We start from the raw sequence: 20,655 nt of genomic DNA, 5'->3' as shown, positions 1-20,655 counted from the left end.
CAATTAGACAAGAGAAAGAAATTAAAGCAATAAAGATAGGAAAGGAAGAAGTTAAACTGTCATTTGCTGATGATATGATACTCTACATAGAAGACCCAAGAAACTCCACCAAAAGACTTCTAGACTTAATTGACAGATTCAGTAGAGTATCTGGATACAAGGTGAACACCCAAAGATCAATAGCCTTCTTATACACAAATAACAGACTCACTGAGAAAGAAATAAGGGAAAAAATTCCTTTTACAATAGCATCCAAAAAAATGAAGTATCTAGGAATCAATCTAACAAAAGAAGCAAAAGACCTCTACACTGAAAACTACTGCACTCTGAAAAAAGAAACTGAAGAGGATATAAAAAAATGGAAAGATATTCCCTGCTCCTGGGTAGCAAGAATCAACATAGTGAAAATGGCCATACTACCAAAACTTCTATATACATTCAATGCAATGCCAATCAAAATTTCAACACTATATTTCACAGAACTAGAAAAAAGAATCCAAAAATTCATTTGGAACCATAAGGGACCTAGAAAAGCAAAAGCCATTTTAGGCAACAGACACATGGGACCAGGTATAACAATTCCCAATTTGAAACTATACTATAAAGCCACTGTGATAAAAACAGCATGGTACTGGCAAAGAAACAGGCCTGAGGATCAGTGGAACAGACTGGAAGACACAAAAACAAACCTAGATGCACTCAGCTACCTCATTTTTGACAAAGGAGCTGACCATCCTCAGTGGAGGAAAAATAGCCTCTTTAATAAATGGTGTTGGAAAAACTGGATTTCAACCTGCCACAGATTAAACCTAGACCCTTATCTTTCACCATGCACTAAATTAAAATCCAAATGGATTAAAGATCTAAATATTAAAACAGAAACATTAAACTTGCTGGAAAGTAAATTAGGCACAACTCTGGAAGACATTGGTATAGGAAAAGACTTTATGAACAAATCCTCAGTAGCACGGGAACTAGCAGATAGAATCAACAACTGGGATCTCATCTTATTAAAAAGCTTCTGTACTTCAAAAGAAACCATCAGCAGAACTAAAAGACAACGTACAATGTGGGAAAAAATTTTTACTAGCTGCTCCTCAGACAAAGGACTATTATCAAGAATATATAAAGAACTCAAAACAACCAGCCCCCCCAAATATAAAGGCCCGATTTAAAAATGGGCATCAGAAATGAACAGACATTTCTCAGACAAAGAAGTAAAAGCAGCAAGTAAATATATGAAAAAATGTTCCACATCACTGGTCATTGGAGAGATGCAGATGAAAACGACACTGAGATTCCACCTCACCCCACAAAGAATGGCTGCTACCAAGAACCGCTCCTTTTTATCTCTCCCTGTGCAAGATTAGGTGGGGCTGACCTTAGCGCCAATCAGGGCCATTGGCCGACGCAGCCAGGTGAGCTTTCTTAGACATTGTCTCAGCATTTGCACTGGAATGACTGGGGCCAAAGGTCCCCACGCAGACAGAGCCAGGTGTCAGGGAAGCAAACCTTGAACCATCAGGCCAAGTCTCCAGGACCTGCTTGGGAAGACTCAGTGCGGTGCGCAGGGGAACCAAAAGACGGAGAGGTGCACAGAACATCGTTATCGGAACCGCTGGGTCCCCCGCGCCTGCGGGCCGCTCTCGGATTCTGGTTATCAGAAGCCGCCCATCCTCTTTTGGCTCCACCTAAGTTGCCTTGTGCTTTCTGCCTTGCATCTGAAAGATTCATAACTAGCAGTCCCTCTCCTAATAAAGTATGCACCTGGAAAGAGTAAAAAGCAGAGTGTTCGACTGTGACTTTAAAAAGCGTATCAACCATCCAGATGTGTGTGGCTGCTCTGATCAAGAACCCTAATGCACAAAGCCACAGAAGGCTGCCCGTAGTTCGTGTTTCCCACCATCTATGGCCTGTTAGAGTGTGGCTCACGGGGAGGTCAGACTGTTCCCTAAGCCCGGTTTGAAGGGACAGCACTCAGGTGTACGCACAGCGGCAAAAGCTCGGCCCTCTAAAGAGCAGAAAGGGTAACTCAAGAGGGTAACTCCCTCAGAGAGTTGTGCAGTCACCAACATAGACCCGACCTTGGGAAAGTCAGTGGCAGGGATGGTGATGCCGATATGAATCCTTTGCCCTCTCTGCTGTCCTCCCAGAGACGGAAATTTCGCCTGCATCCTCTCTGAACACAGCCCTCCCTGCTCCTGCCTCCCCCAGAGCAAGAGCTGGTTAACGACAACCCTCAGACCAGGCTGGCTTCACAGTGCAGACAGCAGGCGGGCAGGTAACATCTGGAAACAAGCCCAGAGGAGCCACTCGAGAAGTCCTTGCTATTACCCTCACACCTCCCTTCAGCGCCTTCGCACAGGGCTGGAAACTCAGGTCATTCCTCAGTTCGCATTCACCAAGCAGAGGCCACCTGCAACCTGCCGCACACCCAGAGTGGTCAGGGGGCGGGGTTGGTGGGATGAGGACACAGTGGGCGGCCAGCGCGACGGCTGTGCGCAGAGCGCAGCCCAGGGCAGGGCCTTTGCCGGTTCCCTCCCCACAGAGGCCGGTACAGGACGGCAAGGGGCCTGGTGCTTACCTTCTGGGCGAGCCAGCCCAGGTGCCGGACCTCGTGCCCCCCAGCAAGGCCCACCTGTGCCAGCTGCTCTCTGACCTCTCTGAGCACGCGGGGCAGCAGGTCGCTCACGCTGGTGTGGATGGCGCTGAACCAGGCCTGGGCGGTGGCCGAGTCCTTGCTCCTGAGGATCACCACATGCTTGGCGTCTGGGGAGTGGATTTCAAACTGCCTGGAGGGACAAGGAGAGGAAAGGTCAGGGCCGAGCCGTGCAGCCAAGCCTGGCCTAATGCTTCTCGCCCCTCGGAGACCGTGCCACTTCCTCAGGCTTCACCACGGCGGTGCCCGCTTGCCCTCCACTGGGAGGCTCCCGGTCCCCAGACACTCAGGGGTGGCTCTGCTCAGGCCCGGGAGCTTTGCTGTGTAGCCCCACACCCAAGTCCCGAAGCTGCTTTTCCGCCACTGAGTGGACAGCCCGCAGCAGCAACGCCTGGAGACGTGCACGGAGCGAGACTGTGCAGCCCAGTTTAGAATACAAAGATCAGATTTCAGGTCCTCCGGGACCCTTGTCTGCAGAACACGTGACCCTGTGTGAACGAGTGTGTGGTCTGGGGAGGGTCGCAGCGGGAAGGAGGTGCCACAGTGTCACATTTAAAAGTCAGACACCCACGCCGGTACGGCACTCAGACTGTTTACTGAGACTGGGAAAAGGAGAAAGTCCTAGGAAGACATTTCCAGACTCAGAAGAAATCCGAGAGGGCCGGGGAGTTGCACCGCTGGTCCAGAGAGGTCCGTGCTCCCTCCTCCCACTGTGCCAGGACAGCTGCATTTTGGGTCTATAGGACAGCGCCACACTAGGAAGCCAGCACTGGCACGGGGGAGTGCACAGCTCTTGCCACGTTAGCACGTGCATCCCTGAATAAACACGCGCCGTCCAGACGCAGGGCCACCTAGACTCAGGAAGATCTGCCACAGCCCGCGCTTCACAGTCACATGCCTAGACTACCACCGCGGTCATCCATCTGCCTGCCATCGCCTACTATCTATGCACTGTCTACTCCTGTCACCTACCTACCTACCTGCCTACCTACTGTCCGGCAATCATCTATCCATTTGCAGTACCCGATGTTCACGCTCCTTGTGTGGAGCTGGTACAGGTACATAACACATCTTCATTCCTTCTTTGCATTTTTCATTCCTTTCTCTCCTCCCCCGATCCCTTCTCTTCCTCTCTCGACCCCCTTCTTATTTGGACAGATCTAGCTCCTTACTTGGGTCTATCATCTATCATCAATCTCTTCTTTGGATCTTTATTTATATTTTGAGTTTCTCAAGAGAAACCACTTAGCATTATGGTCTCCGAGTGCATTCATTTTCCTATGGGTGATTCAGGTGTATCCGTCTTTGTGGCAGAGTAGCGCTCCTTTATGTGTGAATACCACATTTCCTTCGTCTGTTCATTTGCTCATGGACATATACGACAATTTCAAGATTTAACTGTTATGAAGTGTGCCGCTGCAGACATAGGTACGCGTGTATCACCGGAGTCTGATGTCTGTAGCTCTTGTGAAAAGACGTCTAGAAGGGACTAGCTGGGTGGAATGGAATTCCCAGTTTTGGTTTTTTGAGGACTCTCCACATTGCTTTCTATAGTAGTTGTAGTAGTTTACAGTCCCACCAACAATGTACAAGGGCTCCCACCCCCACAGCGTCCTCCACATTTGTTGTTAACTTCCCGATGATGGCCGTTCTTTCTGGGTTAAGATGGAATCTCAGTGCTGTTTAATTTGCATTTCTCTAATGGCCAGCAACATGGAGCATTTCTTCATGCGTATATCAGGGATCCGCACTTCTTCATTTGAGAAGTATCTATCTATTTCAGATGCCCACTTTATTGGGTCTTTAAATTTGCAGAGTCCAGTGTTTTTAGTTCTTTGTATCATCTAGATATTAATCCTCTGAGAAATAGCTGGCAAAAATGTTTTTCCCATTCTGTAGGTTTTCTTTTCACGCTGGTGGTTGTTCCTTTGCTGTGTTAATTTGATATAATCCCATCTGTTGATCCTTGGCACTATTTCCTGTGTAATCAGAAAGAACTTTTAGAGAGAATGTTTTATTCCAGGGAAACTATTTTACTTACTCATTCAAGTGTACATAGAGAAAAGTATATTTATTCATTCGAGAAAGATATAAGGATTGGGAAATTCAAAACTGAATAAAAATTATCCATTTATTAATTGCCTTTCATCCCTTCACAGTTATGCCATCACCCACTAAAAATTTATTGCATACTAGGCGAAGTTTTAAATCCTTTTATATTTACATGTAATGTTCCTAATAGTTCTGTGACTGTTATTATTTATCCCATTTGACAGAAGAAAAAAATTAAAGTTTGGAAGGAAAGAAAGAAGTTATTTACCCAAGTCCACCTGGCGAGGGCTGCTGGAATTCCAACCATATCCAACAGACTTAGAAGGTTATGGATTCAGTCAGGCATGGTGGTGCACACCTCTGATCCCAGCACCCAAGAGACTGAGGCAGGAGGATTACTGTAAGTCAGAGGCCAACCTGCCTGGACTACACAGAGAGTCCAAGGCCAACCTGAACTGCAGGTTCAGGTTTGAGACAGAGAGACCCTGTCTCAAAAAAATTTTTTTAAAAGGTTATGTATTCAATATCTATACTTTAGATTAGATGACATTCAGCAGCAGGGCAACCACTGCGCATGGTCTTCTGCAGCCCCTGAAGCCAGGAACCCATCACCAACCCTCATGGTCATCATGCTGCCTTAGCTCCTGAGCTGCAAAACAGCAACTGTGCAGATCCCCTGAAGTTAGACGTTCCTGCACACCTGGCCTCATGAACGTCCAAAGCCAGCCTCTGAGAATAAACCTAAGTAACAAACAAATTGCAGGGAAGGACTGGCTGGGAAAGTGCGATGTCTCCGGAGGAGTTTCAGCAGTAATTAGCATTCTTAGAGAAATGTGCAAAACTCGGGAGGTTTAATGTGGTGCAAGAAGGGGGCGCAGGTTACGTCTGTCTTAGTCCAGAAGACAAAACAATCTCTTGCCTCTAGGTAAGAAATGGGCAGCAAACGTAGTGTGGCTTTTCCGTTCCTCCTGAAGTTCTTATTCTTCTGTAAAGTTTCATGCAGAAGACAGACTAGGATTCCCAAAAGCATTAAAGAGAGCTCAATTTGCTTTTCAAATTATTCTATCAATATCTGTTATTCTAGGAATTAGAAACATGAAAATACTTCACTTATGGGCTTTTGAAGACCTGGATTTGCTTTTCAGGAAATGACAGCTGGGGAAGCAGCTTCTCCCCAAGTCTCTCTCTGTCTCTCTCTGTCTCTCCCTCTCTCTCTCTCTCTCTCACACACACACACACACACACACACACACCACACACATACACACAAACACACACTAACATCAGCAAAAAGGGAGACAGACTTTTGTCCGCTGGTTGCTCGCACGTCTCTAGGAGAAAGCAGATTCACAAACCGAACAGCTGCAGTCTGACAATGGGGATGCCCATTACCTTCAGACTTTGATAGCATCTGTCACTACTATTAACTTTTAAGTGAACTTTATAAAGTACACACGCAAACAGAAACCTGCCCAAATCATAGGTGTGCAGCTTCAATGTGTTTTTGCAAAACAAATATACCTGTGTTGCCACCACTGGGATCACGGAGTAGGAAATCACAGGCCGGCCAGCAGTCGCGCATCCCACTTTCTGGTGACCGTCCTCCAAAATAGGGGCCCTGCTGGCTCCGACAAGGAAGCTCAGTTTTTGTTTCTTTTCATCTGTTGCAGTTGTCTGAGTAGAAAGAGGACCCAGGACGATTTCCGAGGCCGAGTTCTGTCCTTTTTCCCGGTGGTTTCCACGTGGGCACCGGGCAGCACCACGGGACGGTGTAGGAACGCACGTCATCGGGAACAGCGAGCTGCGGCTGGCAATAGCCCTGCAGGTGAGCCTGATGCCCCGCAGGCAGCTGGACAAGGCCAATCTGCTGGCCCCAAGGCAAAGCAGTGCCAAGGGATGGGTGGGACCTGTGCACGGTGACCAGAGCTCCCCACAAACAGCTCTCAAAGACAGGACACAGAATAGAGAGCCCGTGGCTTTGTACAGCAGTTCTCACCCAAAATTAGCATTAGAAATCCTTGAGTAGCTTTCTTTCTTCCTATAACAAAATCATTTAGTTGGGTACAGATGTCTGAACCCCACACCAGACCTACTAAGACTGTGCAGGCTGAAGCGGGGTACACACCTCAGATTCTCCACAAGTTTTACTGACTAAGGACCACGACAGCCTCTCTCGGCCAGGCTGCTGTCCCCTAATGACCTGCAGTGCACACTGGTGATCGTCAGCGAACAGGCAACAGAGCAGAGGGTCCTGGAGAGGGTATCTGTTATCTACTGCCGAGTAACAAATCCTCTGAGTTAAGTGGCTTAAAACTCCAGACATTTGCTGTCTCACACTTCTGTGTCAGGATTTGGGGAGAGGCTCAGTCAGGGGGCCTGGCTCGGGGTCCCAGAGAGCCTGCAGCTCACGGGAGTGAAGGACCAAGAGGGCTGAACCTGGGGTGAAGACGCACTTCTAAGACAGTGCACTCTCCAGTGCAGGAGGCCTCAGTTCTTTGCTCTGTGGGGCTGGTGAGAGGCTGCTTGAGGGTCTTCCTGACCCAGCAGGGGCTCCCCTAGAGAACAAGGAACTGCTTGTGCTTTTAGGACCTGCTCGTCAAACTCCGACCCTGACTTCTGACTTGCTCTTCTCCTTAGTCACTAAGTCTGACGCACACTAGAAAGGAGGAGAACTGAGTTCCACCAGGATGCACGGGCGGACAGAAGGGAACCTGGGGACGTTACATAAGACAGGCTGTGATGGAGCCAGGCTCTGAAAGGACCCTCCTTCCCAACACAGACGGAGGGCTCTTGGGCTGGGACCTCGCAGCCTGCAAAGAGCCCGCAGATTCAAGGCACAGTGGAAAGCACCGCTCTGCCCAAGATGGGGCTCCAGCCTGGAAGGTGAGACACAGGGTGGCCCTGCACACCGGTCTGAGACGGCAGAAGGGGTGAGACGGAGTGGCACAAGTCACCAACACCACGCAGGTGAGGGGCTGCCGGCTGCTGGCACAGAAAAAGGGTTGATTCTGTGTGCCATGAATAAGTGCAAGTGATCGACACCCACACAACCAATCCAAAGAAAGAGGAAAGCGGGGCACCAGCTTCCTCACCTAACACCAATGAGCTCTATCATCGAGAATAATGGAAATAAGTACCAGGCAGGGGCCGGGGATGTAGCTCAGTGGTTTCAGCGCCTGCCTCCCAAGCCCAAGGACCAGAGTTTGATCCCTGGTACCCAAAAAAAAAAAAAAAGCTTTTCAGTGACAACTTGAGATTCTGAACAAAGCCATCCATCCAACCAATCACCTCACACAAACTCAAGATGCAAGCTTTTTGTTATTCGATACACAAATCTGTTATTTGATCTCATTTTACCAGGGATGGGGCCAGTGCAGTAAATGCTGCAGTATGAAGAGACGGAGAGACAAATCCCAGCAGCCAGGTCCTCCTCACCAGAGAGAGGAGGATTCAAAGCAGCTCCCAGACCTGCTGGCTGTGAGGCTTGAGGCTTGAGCCTCAATTTCCTTCATTTGTAGAATGGATCCTGAAGGTTACTAGGAAAATTACACGCAGTAACGGTCGCCTGAGAGGTCCCGGGGAGTGCATCCTGAGCAACACCTCCAGTTTCCAAGGAACAGTCCTCCTAAATCTGCCCAGGCTGAGCGGTCCCGTCCCGCTGAGGCAGGGGGAGGCCCTCCAGCCAGGCTCCTTTCCAGAATCCTTGCACTCAGAGGAAAATGCAAGCCCCACAAAAACTACAAAAGTTTTCCAAAGACTATTTTTAACATCCTGGAATGGAAAAAAAAATTTTGAGGGGGAAAGATGCATGAATCTTCTGCAAGACTCTGAAAGATTTGGGGCAATGCCGGTAACGCGCCCCCGCCCCGCCCCAGCTGCCTTTCGTTTCTCCAGAAAGAGCAATCTGAAGCCCAGTTTAGAGGAGCGAGTTGGCTCCAGGTGGAGCTGGAACCAAGCCACAGGCAGCTGGTGATCCCTTCACCTCTCAAAGCCAGAGTTAACCAGCGAGAAGAGGCAGAATGTGGTTTCATCTCTGCAGCTTTTCTTTTCTTTCTTTTCTTTCTTTTCTTTTTTTCGAGACAGGGTCTCACTATGTGGTTGAGACTGACTTAGAACTCACTATGTAGCCCAGGCTGGTCTCGAATTCACAGGTCCTGCCTCAGCCTCCCGAGTGCTGGGATGACAGGTGTGCGCCACCACGCCCGGCTCTCTGCAGCTTTTTGCTGACAATTTATTTCCAAAGAACTATTTTGTCGGGTCAGATTATTTAGTGTCATGCCTGCTTTTGAAAAGACAGCTTCAACTCCATCACTGAGCTAATCTACAGATGTGGGAGGAGCTAAAGATGGGCAAAGGAATTAGGAATGGAGGAGGGAAGAAGAGAATAAGGAAGAAAGGGAAAATAACAAAACTAAGGGTAAAAAACAGCTAAGCAGTGTGGGGAAACAAGTAAGTGGTGCTTGCTGTCATTAAAATAAACCCAAACATATGCATGACACAAGCCAAGAGCAAGACTGTAATTCCAGCACTGTGGGAGTCTAAAGCAGGAGGATCAAAAATGGAAGCCCAGACGGGGCAAATTAGCAAGACCCTGCCTCAAAACGAAACAAACAAACAAACAAGCAACAACAAACAAACAAATAAAAATACAAAAGAGCTGCTGGGGATTTAGCTCAGTGACACCGAGCCTTCCTTGCAAGCACAAGGTCCTGAGTTCAATCCCCAGTACCAAAAAAACAAAACAAAACAAAACAGAAAAAGAGGTGGGATGCAGCTCACTGCAAAGTCCTTGGGTTCAATCCCCATTATAGGAAAAAAAAGTTTGATACAAGGGAAGTGTAGAAGCACAAAACAGGGATGTGAGAATAGTGCCACACTAGTGTAACGACGCTTGTAGGTGTCAGGACGAGTCTTGAGATTAACAGAGGTGGGTTTAATGAGGATGGAAACTGAGTGACAGGCAGACATTAGAAGGGGATGTTCCCATGGATTTGAACAGAAAAGGAGAAGGAAGGGTGGCGGGACCGACCTACTGACTGAACACCTTGTCCTAAGTCTAGGCAAGAACGTTGCCTCCTGCAGGGCGCCTGTTATCCTGTCCCCCATTTCCATCTCTGTCTTCCCGAAACAGCTGCAATCATGTGGCCAGGGCTCAAGGGCTGTTGCTGTGAACCAGTCAGCACCACGGAGATTTAAGCCCAGCAAATGACTGAAAAACACACTGAATGCTTAAACTTAAGATTACAGCTGTGAAATGCTCTGTGACCTGTAAACCCCATGCAAGTAGACAAACTAATGCACGTTTAGCATGTTAGGGCTCTTAGGAGCGGGAACAAGAACTGTATCATCGAGACTCCTGCTCCACAGTTTCTGTACAGCCGGGTACTCGTGACAAAGCCACTCTCCTGGCCACGCATGAAGCAAGGACACCACATGTGGATATCAAAGCAGAAAATCCACTACATGTCTTGGGTCACACAGAGGAGTGAGAGACACTTAATGCTTCGGTCTGTGTGCTCAGCCTGCTTGTCGCGAACCGGCGACGCAGAGCACTGTCCCGCAGTGCCTCAAACCTGAAAGAGCAGCGGGGTGGAGATGGGGCAGAGAGAAAGGAAGGACGCCAAGACAAGAGTCTGATCAAGGCGACGTTTATTGCCGGCAAGCACCGGCCTTTTAAAGGGAAAGGCCGAACTATTATGGGCTAGGATCACCATAGTAACCTCAACACCCGCTCCACGGGAACGAGGGTTCACACGGGCCTCAACACCTGGTCCACGCGGCCCGGGAAGCTCGCACTCTGCACAGTGGTCCCAGCGCGCCCCGCCCGCCTCCCACGCCCCTCGCCCGGCCCTCGGGGCTGTCCGAGTTTCTCCCCGTGCAGGGTCAAAACAAGTTTAACACGTGCAGTCCTTAAAAAGGAACAAATGTTGTCTTTCAAAAAGCCAGTGGGCCATGGCTGGCTTCCCACACCTGCTACTCCCGGACCCTTACGGAGGGCCTAGGACGTGCTGGGTGTGGTGCACACAGCACATGGTTGGAGTCCTGTACACGTTCCCTGTCTCCAGAAAGCTCACCTGGCATAGCAAGTGAATGGCCTCTCCCCAAAGCTGGGGTCCACGTGGAGCCTCAGAATGGGACTAATTTGGAAACTGGATCCTGCAGATGTAATTAAAGTAGGGGCCGGGCTGAGAGCTCTCTCACTGTCCTACTAATCCACCACTAGACTGGAGACAGACGAGACACTGTGAGAGACACAGAGGAGAGCGATGTGAAGGTGAGGCCAGAGACTGGTGATGTAGCCAAGGCAGGGGCTGCAGTTTTCAGGTAACCCTTGGGACCCCTGGGCTAACCCCTCAAGGCCTCCACAAAGATCCAACTCTCCTGAGCCACCACCTCAGAAGCGAAGGGGAGTAAATGCCTACTGTCTGGGCTGCCTTGTGAGCGGGGCTTCGCTACAGCGGACACTGAACCCTCACAGTGACCACCTTCCTGTGCAGGTGTCCATGGACGCTCAAGGAAACTCGTAAAGCTGCGATCACCTACAACTGGGGCTGTCATGTGTCCATTTCAAAGCACTTTGAAGTTCCAAGAGCCTCCTTGGAAAAAAACACAGCAAACATACTCCCACCAACATGCAACCCTGTAGCCCAGAGAAGAGAAGAAGGGGGCCCTGGAAGTAGGCGGGCCCCAGGAGCCCCCCACTCACCAGTGAGTAAGCCCTCAGTTTCTTCCCTGGGTTAAGCAGATCTAGACACCCCCATGCTGGCAAGGAGTCCTACATTTCTGGAAGTGGGCAGGAGGGAGGGAGGGAGCTTCAGAGCAATAACGCAGGGCAGCTGATTGGAGCTATTTTCAGCTGGCCGGTCTTTTATAACTCCTATTTTGTTTCCCAGTTGAACTGACCACTGCTTGATGAATTGTGTTTATCTGTAGTTCAGCGATAAAGTTCTCTTTTAATTCCCCGCTGAATAGAAATATTTAGGGCAATGCCACAGCTGTGTTTATTCGCACACTCCACCACAGTTATGTAAATACTGCCTATGGAAGTATTTCTGATAAAGGCCCGAACCAACCCCGAGGAATTATACACTCACTGTAGATGTGTGCCAAGATGTGCAGTTTCGATCCAGCTTGGCACGGCACATGAATGATATCACAGCTTCTCAGAGATCACTCGGCGAACCTCACCATAAAAGAGTAATTTTCTTGCCCCTCTTGCGCTCTCAAAGGCTTCCACTCAGCCAGGGAATACTTCCCAGCATGCCCTCCTTCTCTTGTTTGGAAACGAGGGTAACACATAAGACTTGAAGCCTCCTAACACAGAATTAATAAAGAAAACAATACTCGCACCCTGGCCACAAAGGTTTCCGATGACCTTTGCCCTCCCATGTGGAGCTGGAGAAACACAGATAAAGCTGGTGAGGAGGCTGGGGCCGGTGTTTTTGGCGACCGTGGGAATGGAGGGCAGCCCGAGCCACATGGTCTTTATGGCGTCCGTCCCACAAAGCTGCAGTTCCTATGGCTGATAAAAATCCTTCCTCCAGACACACACAGGGCACCGTATTAACAACACTGGTTATCTCTGGTCAGTGGGACTCTGAGGTATCTTTATTTCTACATTAAAAAAAAAACAACAAAAAAAAAACAATTGCAATGTAGTCAGAAAGACACCAATAAAAAATGTCTTTAGGAAAACAAATGTAGGTAAACCTTTAGCAATATCATCAGCAGTGAAATAATTCACTAAGATAAAATATCCTCCGGTAACAACTTTAATAATGAGGATGAGCACTTGCCCCATGGGATTGTAACTCCCACCAAAAAACCCGTTACTTTCACCGGCATCCAAGGAGGCGGGGCGCTAATCCCACTGTGCACATGCGCAGAGGATGAGAGGTCCTTCCGAGGGCCCGGCCTGTCCAGGCTCTTCCGGTCTTCACGGGGAAGTGCGGGGGCTGGAAACCGAGTTCTTCTGACTTCGAAACCTGCATCTTAATCGTTAGGCTCTGCTAAGGGCTGACTGTGGTCCGTGTGTCAAGGTTTGGACCCCAGAGGGGTGACTTCAGCGAAGGGCTTTAGGCCCTACGGCCTCACCGGGCAGTGTTTAGGCCAGGGGGCCCAGCCTTGGGAGGGGATTGCGGGGTTCTAGTCTCTCGTGCTCTCTGCTTCCTGGCTCAAGACGCGAACAGCTGTTCTCATGTAAGTTCCCATCAAGATGTGCAACCCTCGCCAGAAGTCACCTGATTTTGGATTTGAATTTCCAAATTGTGAGCTCAATAAAACTTTTCTTTTTCCAAATTAATTGCCCCTGGCCCCCACTGTAGCAGCGAAGCTGATGAACACATTCTCTATTTAGTAGGAGACTTAGAAAATGCGGCGTGTTGTTTGAAAGAGTGGGGAACATTTTTTCATGTTGTTTGCCGCTCAATATCTTTGGAGCCCCTTTCCTCTGGAGTTGGAAAGTTTCCCCAATTAAAAGTTCAGCTTTCCCAAGGCACAAACCGGAATTCAAGGTGCTGTCCTCCCTTGCTGCTTGGGAATAGAGCACTCACACAAAACGGCAGTTCCGAGGGGGAAAGGGGAGGCCCTGTCCCCGTGGGACCGCTTCCAAGGGTCCTGGTGCGTATGTAAGGGGAGGCAGCCAGCTCATGGGGGGCTTAGGCGGCGTCCTGTGGGGGCAGCACCGTGTGGTCCCTAGGACAGAGCCCCCAAGTGGCTGGCTGTAGAACTTAGCACAGTTCTCTGCAATCGCTGGGAAATACAAGAGAACCCAAATGTCTTCAACTAGGGTTGATTCTATTGCCAGAAACTGCAGTCCCAGCTAAGAATGCAGATACTGTAGGAAGCAGGCAGCCCTGATGAAAGCTGATGAGGCCCTCTAAACAGCGGGCCGAGGGCGATTCCGCAACGGAAAAGAAGCCACATCTGGGGCTGTTTCTCATAACATCCTGTTTGTAGAGCAGGTCGAACATGGTGCGCGGCTCTGCTGAGCTCCGAGGGAACCAGCCGGTGCCTCTCCTGTTGGCTGGGCTTCAGGTTTTCAGCGACACACATTTACAAAAGAGGTGGAAAATGTCAGCACCGTGGCCTTTCTGAGGGGATGATATTCTTACCAGTTTTAGGAGAGGAGCCGATGAATGTCAAAACCAGAGAAAACATACTGTTTTTTCACTACACGTTTCGCCTTCACCTCACAAAATACTCTGTGATTTGACCTTGTTCCACTGATTATTTTTAAAGCCTTGTAAATGCTCAAGGTGCTATGCAAGTCAAATAAATGTACATTTGTTGCTAGAATCTGAGCATCTGAGCATGGAAAGCAATCCCACAGCCCAATGTGGAGCACTGGTTTTGGATTCTGTGGGCCTATTTTTTCTTCTTTGCATTAGATTTTCTTAAACTAGAGCAGCTAGATTTAACAAATAAAAATATAGGATGCCCAGTTAGATATGAATTTCAGATTAAAGAAGGAATTGTTGCTTGCTGTAAGCAAGTCCTTTGTAGTAACTGCTGGTAAAAATGGTATGTAGTATGTTAATAAAAAATGTACAACAGAAAAAAAAATCAACAGGACTTCACAATAGATAAACTACAAGGGGTAAGAGGGAAATGTTAGGTTGTCGCTTAGGTTTCTGGGTTATGCAGCTGAGAGAATGACAGCACGATTCACTGTTAAAAACTGAAAATGAAGCTAGGCGTGGTGATGCACAGCTGTGATCCCAACATGTGGGAGGCTGAAGCAGGAGGATCGCAATGAGTTCGAGGCCAGCCTGGACTATATAGCAAGACCCTGCCTCAAGAAACAAAGAGAAACAAAAAAGTAAAAATTACCCAAACTTGGAAAGAAGCATGATACATTTGGGTACATATCTCCATCATCAAGATCTTTCGTTATGATCTCAAATTTCCAGTGTTTACCAATACCAGTGCTCCCCAGGAGCATGCTGATCCACCATGATTTCATTTTAAGGTCATTAATACCTTCTCATGGTCAAGGTTAGATGAACCCACACCCTGATTCTGCCGGTGCACTGGCCAGTGCCCTGTCTCCACTTTTGAGCAGGGCTGTCTCGGTGGTTATCATCACCTCGGTGAGCCCTTGTTCTAGAAAAAGTGTTGTAAATATTTATTATTGTTTGCCATGGGCATGGAAGTGGGGATCGGCTGCATTTCTGATCCCATTTAACATCTCCAGAAAGTATTCTGGCATAGTCTCCAGAAACAGCCCATGTCTACTTCTCCTTATTGCCCAGTCCGGAATAGGTGGCTTTTGGTGACCTGAAAGTCTCTTTCACCCGGGAAGTTCCTGAGGACACACATCATCTTAAGATCGCCACTGCCAGCAGATGTAGGCAGGTTCCACACAAGTGTCTGCTGGGCGAAATGAATCGATGGCTGCATCCCATCTCTACGGTGGCCTCCTCTGTTATCCAAGTGCTATAACCGCCCCCTTTATAGATGTATTGGTTCCTCCCTTACTAGACATTAACCCTTGTAGCCTTCAACAATGGCATTTAACCCTTTGCCCAAGTCTTTCAGTTCTAAACTAACTTTTCTTGTATGTCAAAGTCACATGTGTCTCAATGCCCTACAAGAAAGTGGATTCCACAGATAGTGCAATCGCAGCTAATTCAGAAGTGGTTTGTGGCATTATTTTGTTTATCAGACCATTTACGAAATGCTCTTGGGCTGAAACCACCAGCGTGTGATTTTATGAGCCTCTCCCAGATTGGACACCAAAGCAGGCAGCAGTATACAAAGGAGGACAAAAAGATGACACAAATAAAGCAGAGATTATCAACCCAAGGGGCTGACAACTAAGAGGCAACATCAGCAGACACCACCTAAGTCATTTACAGAAAGCTCTTGTGTGCAGTGGTAAGATCTTCCTGTCTGTCCCACTCACAACACTGTGAGGAAATGCTTCTTTGTCCGTCATCAATTATTTTTTGAGCGTCCGCATCTACAAGCCATGGCATCAGGCACGTGGAGAGGAGAATGCCACACAAATACTGTCCCTGTTGCCACGGAGATTATATCCATCCATCTAGAATAAGCAGTAAGTTTTCAAATAATGTGAAAAATGCCTAACATGAGAGGAAAACTTGTGTCTGCTTTAGGATACAGATGTTTATTAAAACCTCAATAAATTATGTAAGCCACAGACAACCATGTGGTGTTGGGGTCAACAACTTGCTACACAGCTAAGAGCACTTTGTCATCCCCCAGATACCATCCATCCGCTATGTGAAGTCCTACTGAGTCCTTCTTTGTGAAGACAGAGCAGGGCAGAAAAGTGGGAGAGGATAAGGGCAAAGGCAGGGAGGGTATCTGTCTCTAGGAACCATATACACATAACGATGTGCTACCTGTGTGTGATGGTTTGGGCCTTAAATGTCCCCAGAGGCCCACATACTGGAGACCTGGCTGCCACCCCAAGGTCCTGTTGGGAGGCAGGGGAGCCTTTAGGAGGTGAGGCCCAGTAGAAGGAAGCTGGGTCAATGCGAATGTGCCCTGGCCTTTCCTTTTTCTCTTTGCTTCCTTGCTACCATGAAGTGTGATGCTATTAGTTCTACCTTGCATTCCTTGCCATAATGTGCTGTGGTGTACAGTCCCCAAACCAGTGGTGCCAACTCACCATGGACTGAACCCTTTGAAACCATGAGCCAAAACAAATCATTTCTCCTTTGGAGTTAACTCTCTTGTGTATTTTGTCACAGCAATGGAACTCTGACTGTAACTACAGGAGGCAACACATAAAGGCATTAACATCCAGAAATGCTTCAGCTGGGATCAGAAAAGATGGTTCTGAGAGAACACTGGAGAGAAGACATAAACTGGATGGCCCAGGCAGGTCCTAAAGAGGAGCTCAAGGAATCTGGGATTAAGAAGTGTGAAAGAACACAGGCAATGTGAATTAGCAGGGAGAAGTAAATACAGAAAAGCAGCCACCACTGAAGGGATCCCAGTGACATGCACAAACAAATGAAAGACCAGAGTCAGAATTAACAATGTGGAAGGAATTGGATGTCATTTAATCCAACCACTCAGTTCGGAGGTCAAAACAATTAAACTCTGGAGACCAGTGATACATCCAGGGTCACACATACACGTACAGTATTATGGAGCTCAGGGTCTGGATTTCTTAACCATTAAGTTTATCCAAGTTTAGATAATGGAGGAAGAATGAAAAAGCCATGATGTGTTAGAGGCAAACTTAACCTTCAGAACAGTAGGTCTCTCTGCACTTGCAACACTCACTGTGTACAATGCAGACATCCCACTGTCAAGGTCTTTATGAAATGACAGCTTCATAATTATTTTCCCTGTGGAAGTCTTTGCTCAAAGACACTTTCACCTTTTTTCGTAGATAGCAATAATCATTTTCATTACCTGAAGGATTTAACACAAGCACAAACAAATAAATCAACTACCCATAAAATTGCTCTTTTGAAAAAAATCTATATCTGAACTATCTAGACAAGTTTTAAATTGTCACGCGTTCGATGCTGCTTGCGAGAGAGGGTGAAAATCGGAATAATGCAAATGCTCATCCTGCATTTTAAGAGGTCACGTGACGCAAATTTCAATCTCATTCCTGCCGTAAATGCCAACGGGTCAGACTCGTCACTGGGCAGAATCAGCCTCCCTGTGAAACAGCAAAGCTGTGGGTTTAGTTTTTTCAGTTTTTTGTTTTTGACTTCAGGAACTTTTAATAAAAAAGAGTATGTGTGTGAAAACAGTAGAACAGGAAAACCGGTGTAAAGTGGAGGAAAAGAACTAGAAGTTTTCTAACTCTCAATGTGGAGGTACATGGGGTGGAGAGAAGGGTGTGGAGACCAAGGAGAGACCTCTGTGCATGCTGGCAGCGAGGCCTGAGCTCCCAGCGTGGTCAGATGCCAGCCTCTGCCCTGCAGCATCCAAACGTTTGTTCCCTCCAGATGTATGAGTTATGTGACTCAAGTCCACATCCAGCCTCCTGCCACCATTAGCACATACGATTGTAACCAAGACTTAAATACACCCGCTCCAAAGGAAAAGAAGAAGAAAAGAAACTGAACAGAGCCAGGTTTGGGGATAAGGCAAGTACAAATAAACGTCACATTTGAAACCCGCATTCAGAAACTCACTGAATGCCTGCTCTCTGCTGGGCAGCCTGCCACAGGCTGAGTTCGAGCTCGCCGTGGCTGGCAGGGAGCTCGCTGCACACAGGGTCTGGCAGGGGAGAGGGGCTGGTGGGCAAGGGCCCCGGCGGCACATGCGGCACACGGGTCGCGGCTCTGGCCTGGTCTGTGCACTGGCCACAGCGAAGCAGCCTCCGGCAAAAATCCAACCTGCGCGTCTGTTTCTCTTCTACGGACAGAAGCGGGCTGATGACAAAGGACGGGGACCGGAAAGGTGAGCCCGACAGCGGCCCTCCAAGGAAGAGGGGAAGGCGGCTCGGTGAGAAAGGCGGATGGAGGGCAAGGGCGGAGCATCCCAAGGAGGGCGGCGGCCCCAGCGACACGAGTGACCTCGACATGTGGTGGAGCCTGTCAGGGGCTCTTGGAAGTGTGCAGAGAGGCAGACAGGAGGTGCACGGACGACCGAGGCAGAGAGCCCAGGGCGGGCCAGCGACAGACTATGTAGGTCGGGTGACGATCAAGCTCGGACGGTGGGTGATCGTGCCTGGGACGGTGGGCTGGAGGGAGGACGTTGGAGGTGGGAGCCCAACAGAGCATCTCTGGAGACAGGCAGGCAGCACAGGCAAAGCGAAGGAGGGAACGTGTCACGCAGGGAAGGTTAGACCGTAGCCACCGCGGAGTGTGGCAGGAGAACATTTTATGATGACCTTCTGATTGCCCAGTTAATGCTGGCTTGCTAGGCAGTTGTGTCCTCCAAATATTAAATCCTAAAAATACCCATGCATGGAGGCAGGGGATACAAAGAGAAGTCAGATGTGCTCCGTGCCTTTTATAGCTTTGTCCGGCGGGTGCTTCCAAAATAATTATAATGCATGGCAGAACAGGTGCCCTGTTAAAGAGCGCTGTGTATTAAAAGAAGGGAAGGCATGCTGAGTATAAGCACCAGGAAATCCTTCAGGAAGATAAAGGCATCTGAGATGACTTGAGGAGAAAGAAGCCTCTGACAGGTGGAGAGGGGGTGTTCCGATCTGTGGGGGCACAACCGCCAGGAACACAGAGGCCCGAGAGCGCAGGGTGCTCAGAAGTAACAGACAGTCCAGTTCATCTGGAAAATTATTTCTATAGCAGCATTTAATTTTAATAGCTTTATTGGAAGATAACTGATAGACTCTTTCTACCATCTCTCTCACTATAGTTGGCGCTTTCTAGAATTTTAATAAACAGAATCATACAATATAAATTCTGTTTGTGTAGCTTCCTTCACACAGAACAATCACTGTGAGATTCACCTGTTCGGTAGTATGCGTAATAATTCACTCTTTTTCATTGCCAAGCAATATTCAGTTGCATGACTTGCCACTGTTTATCTATTCACCCTTTGCTAGACATGTGGGCTGCTTCTAGCTTTGGGCTACTACAAATTGTAGTGCTCTGAGTATTTGGTTTGGACACACGTTCGTTTCCCTTGGGTAAACACCCAGGCATGGGCTGCCGGTTCAAGTGTATCGAAGGTTCAAGTTCTTCTACATTCTTGCCAACACTTGGTATGCTCAGTGTCTTTAATTTTAGCTAGATTCGCACATGTATACTGGTATCTCACTGTGGTTCTGATTTCCATATCTGCAATGACTAAGGATGTAGAACATCTTTTCACATGACTATTTGCTATGCACTTATCTTCTATGGTGAAGTGCTTGCATAAATTCTTACCTAGGTGAGGGGTACTTGGGGATGGAACCCAGAGCCTTTGCATGGAGCTCATCCCAGCCCCTCTTTATTTTAAAATTATAATACAAGTTCTCACTAAGTTGCTACATTGTCCACATTGAGCTTGAACTTGAGATCCTCCTGCCTCACCTCCCAGAATGCTGGGATTACAGGTGCATGCCACAACACATAGCAATTCTTTCTAAAAATTGGATGGGAACTTGACATGGTATATAGAAAACACAAATAACTTATCAGATAGAATGAATACATACAGGTATTTTTCCCTGATCTATGTTTTCATTCTCTGAAGAATAAAGTTTTAAAAATGTTTGTTTTATATCATTTTTTTCATAAAAGGTGTAATTTTTGTGCTTTGTCTAGAACTTCTGCCAAACTCAAATTCACAAAATGTTTCTATTTTCTTCTAGAGTTTTAGGTTGTACATTTAAGATGATGAAATTTTGAAATTTTATATGTGGCATTTTTTTGTAGTGCAGGTGTTCTGGAGATAAGTCTGTTGAGTGTTTAAGTCTATTTCACCTTAATTTTGTGGAGCACAGAATTCTAATTGAGCAGTTTTTTTCTTGTATATTTGGATGACATAGCTCTAATCATCTCATTACGTTTTCTCATGATAAAGTCGGCCACAGAGTCGTCCCCCATCCCCATGCTGAGGGTCACACTCAGGGCCTTGTGCATGCCAGGAAAGCGTTCTACTCGTGAGCTACTTCCCGACCCCAGCGTGGGTTTCTTTCTGTAACTGGTGTTGAGCACTGTGGTTACCAGGTAACTTGGTCTCATTTGGTTCATATTCCTTATACAGAGGATGTGTTGAACTTCTGCAGACCTGTGCATTTGCAGGTTTATCAGTTCTGAATAGTCTTCAGCCATTATTTGTTCCAGTGCCTTTCTGTTCCTTTGAGGGCTCCAGCTTACTTCTGGGCTGCTCCAGTGCATACCACCGCTCACCAATGATTTAAGCAATAATGTTTCCTGTTTGGTGTTTTGCTACGAAAACTTTCTATTCTTGGGTCTTATCTGCTGTGAATTCCAATCACTGTTTTTCATTCACACATTATAGCTTTCATCTACAGAAGTTTGATTTAGCTT

At 47.8% G+C, this 20,655-nt stretch overlaps 1 protein-coding gene across 1 annotated transcript in view; it reads right to left on the bottom strand.

Moving 5' to 3' along the window:
- Positions 1-20,655, bottom strand: part of Sntb1 (syntrophin beta 1) — a 117,902-nt gene that overhangs the window by 71,076 nt on the left and 26,171 nt on the right. Inside the window, exon 4 of the mRNA XM_010619649.2 lies at positions 2,585-2,792. Coding sequence (XP_010617951.1) covers positions 2,585-2,792 — 208 coding nt within the window. The remainder of the gene's footprint in view (positions 1-2,584; positions 2,793-20,655) is intronic.

The sequence above is a fragment of the Fukomys damarensis genome, unplaced genomic scaffold, assembly GCF_012274545.1.
Source record: "Fukomys damarensis isolate Sample0158 unplaced genomic scaffold, DMR_v1.0_HiC HiC_scaffold_5, whole genome shotgun sequence".
Taxonomy (NCBI): Eukaryota; Metazoa; Chordata; class Mammalia; order Rodentia; family Bathyergidae; genus Fukomys; species Fukomys damarensis.
Note: the sequence above shows the minus strand (reverse complement) of the source record. Positions and strands in the feature narration are given on the sequence as shown.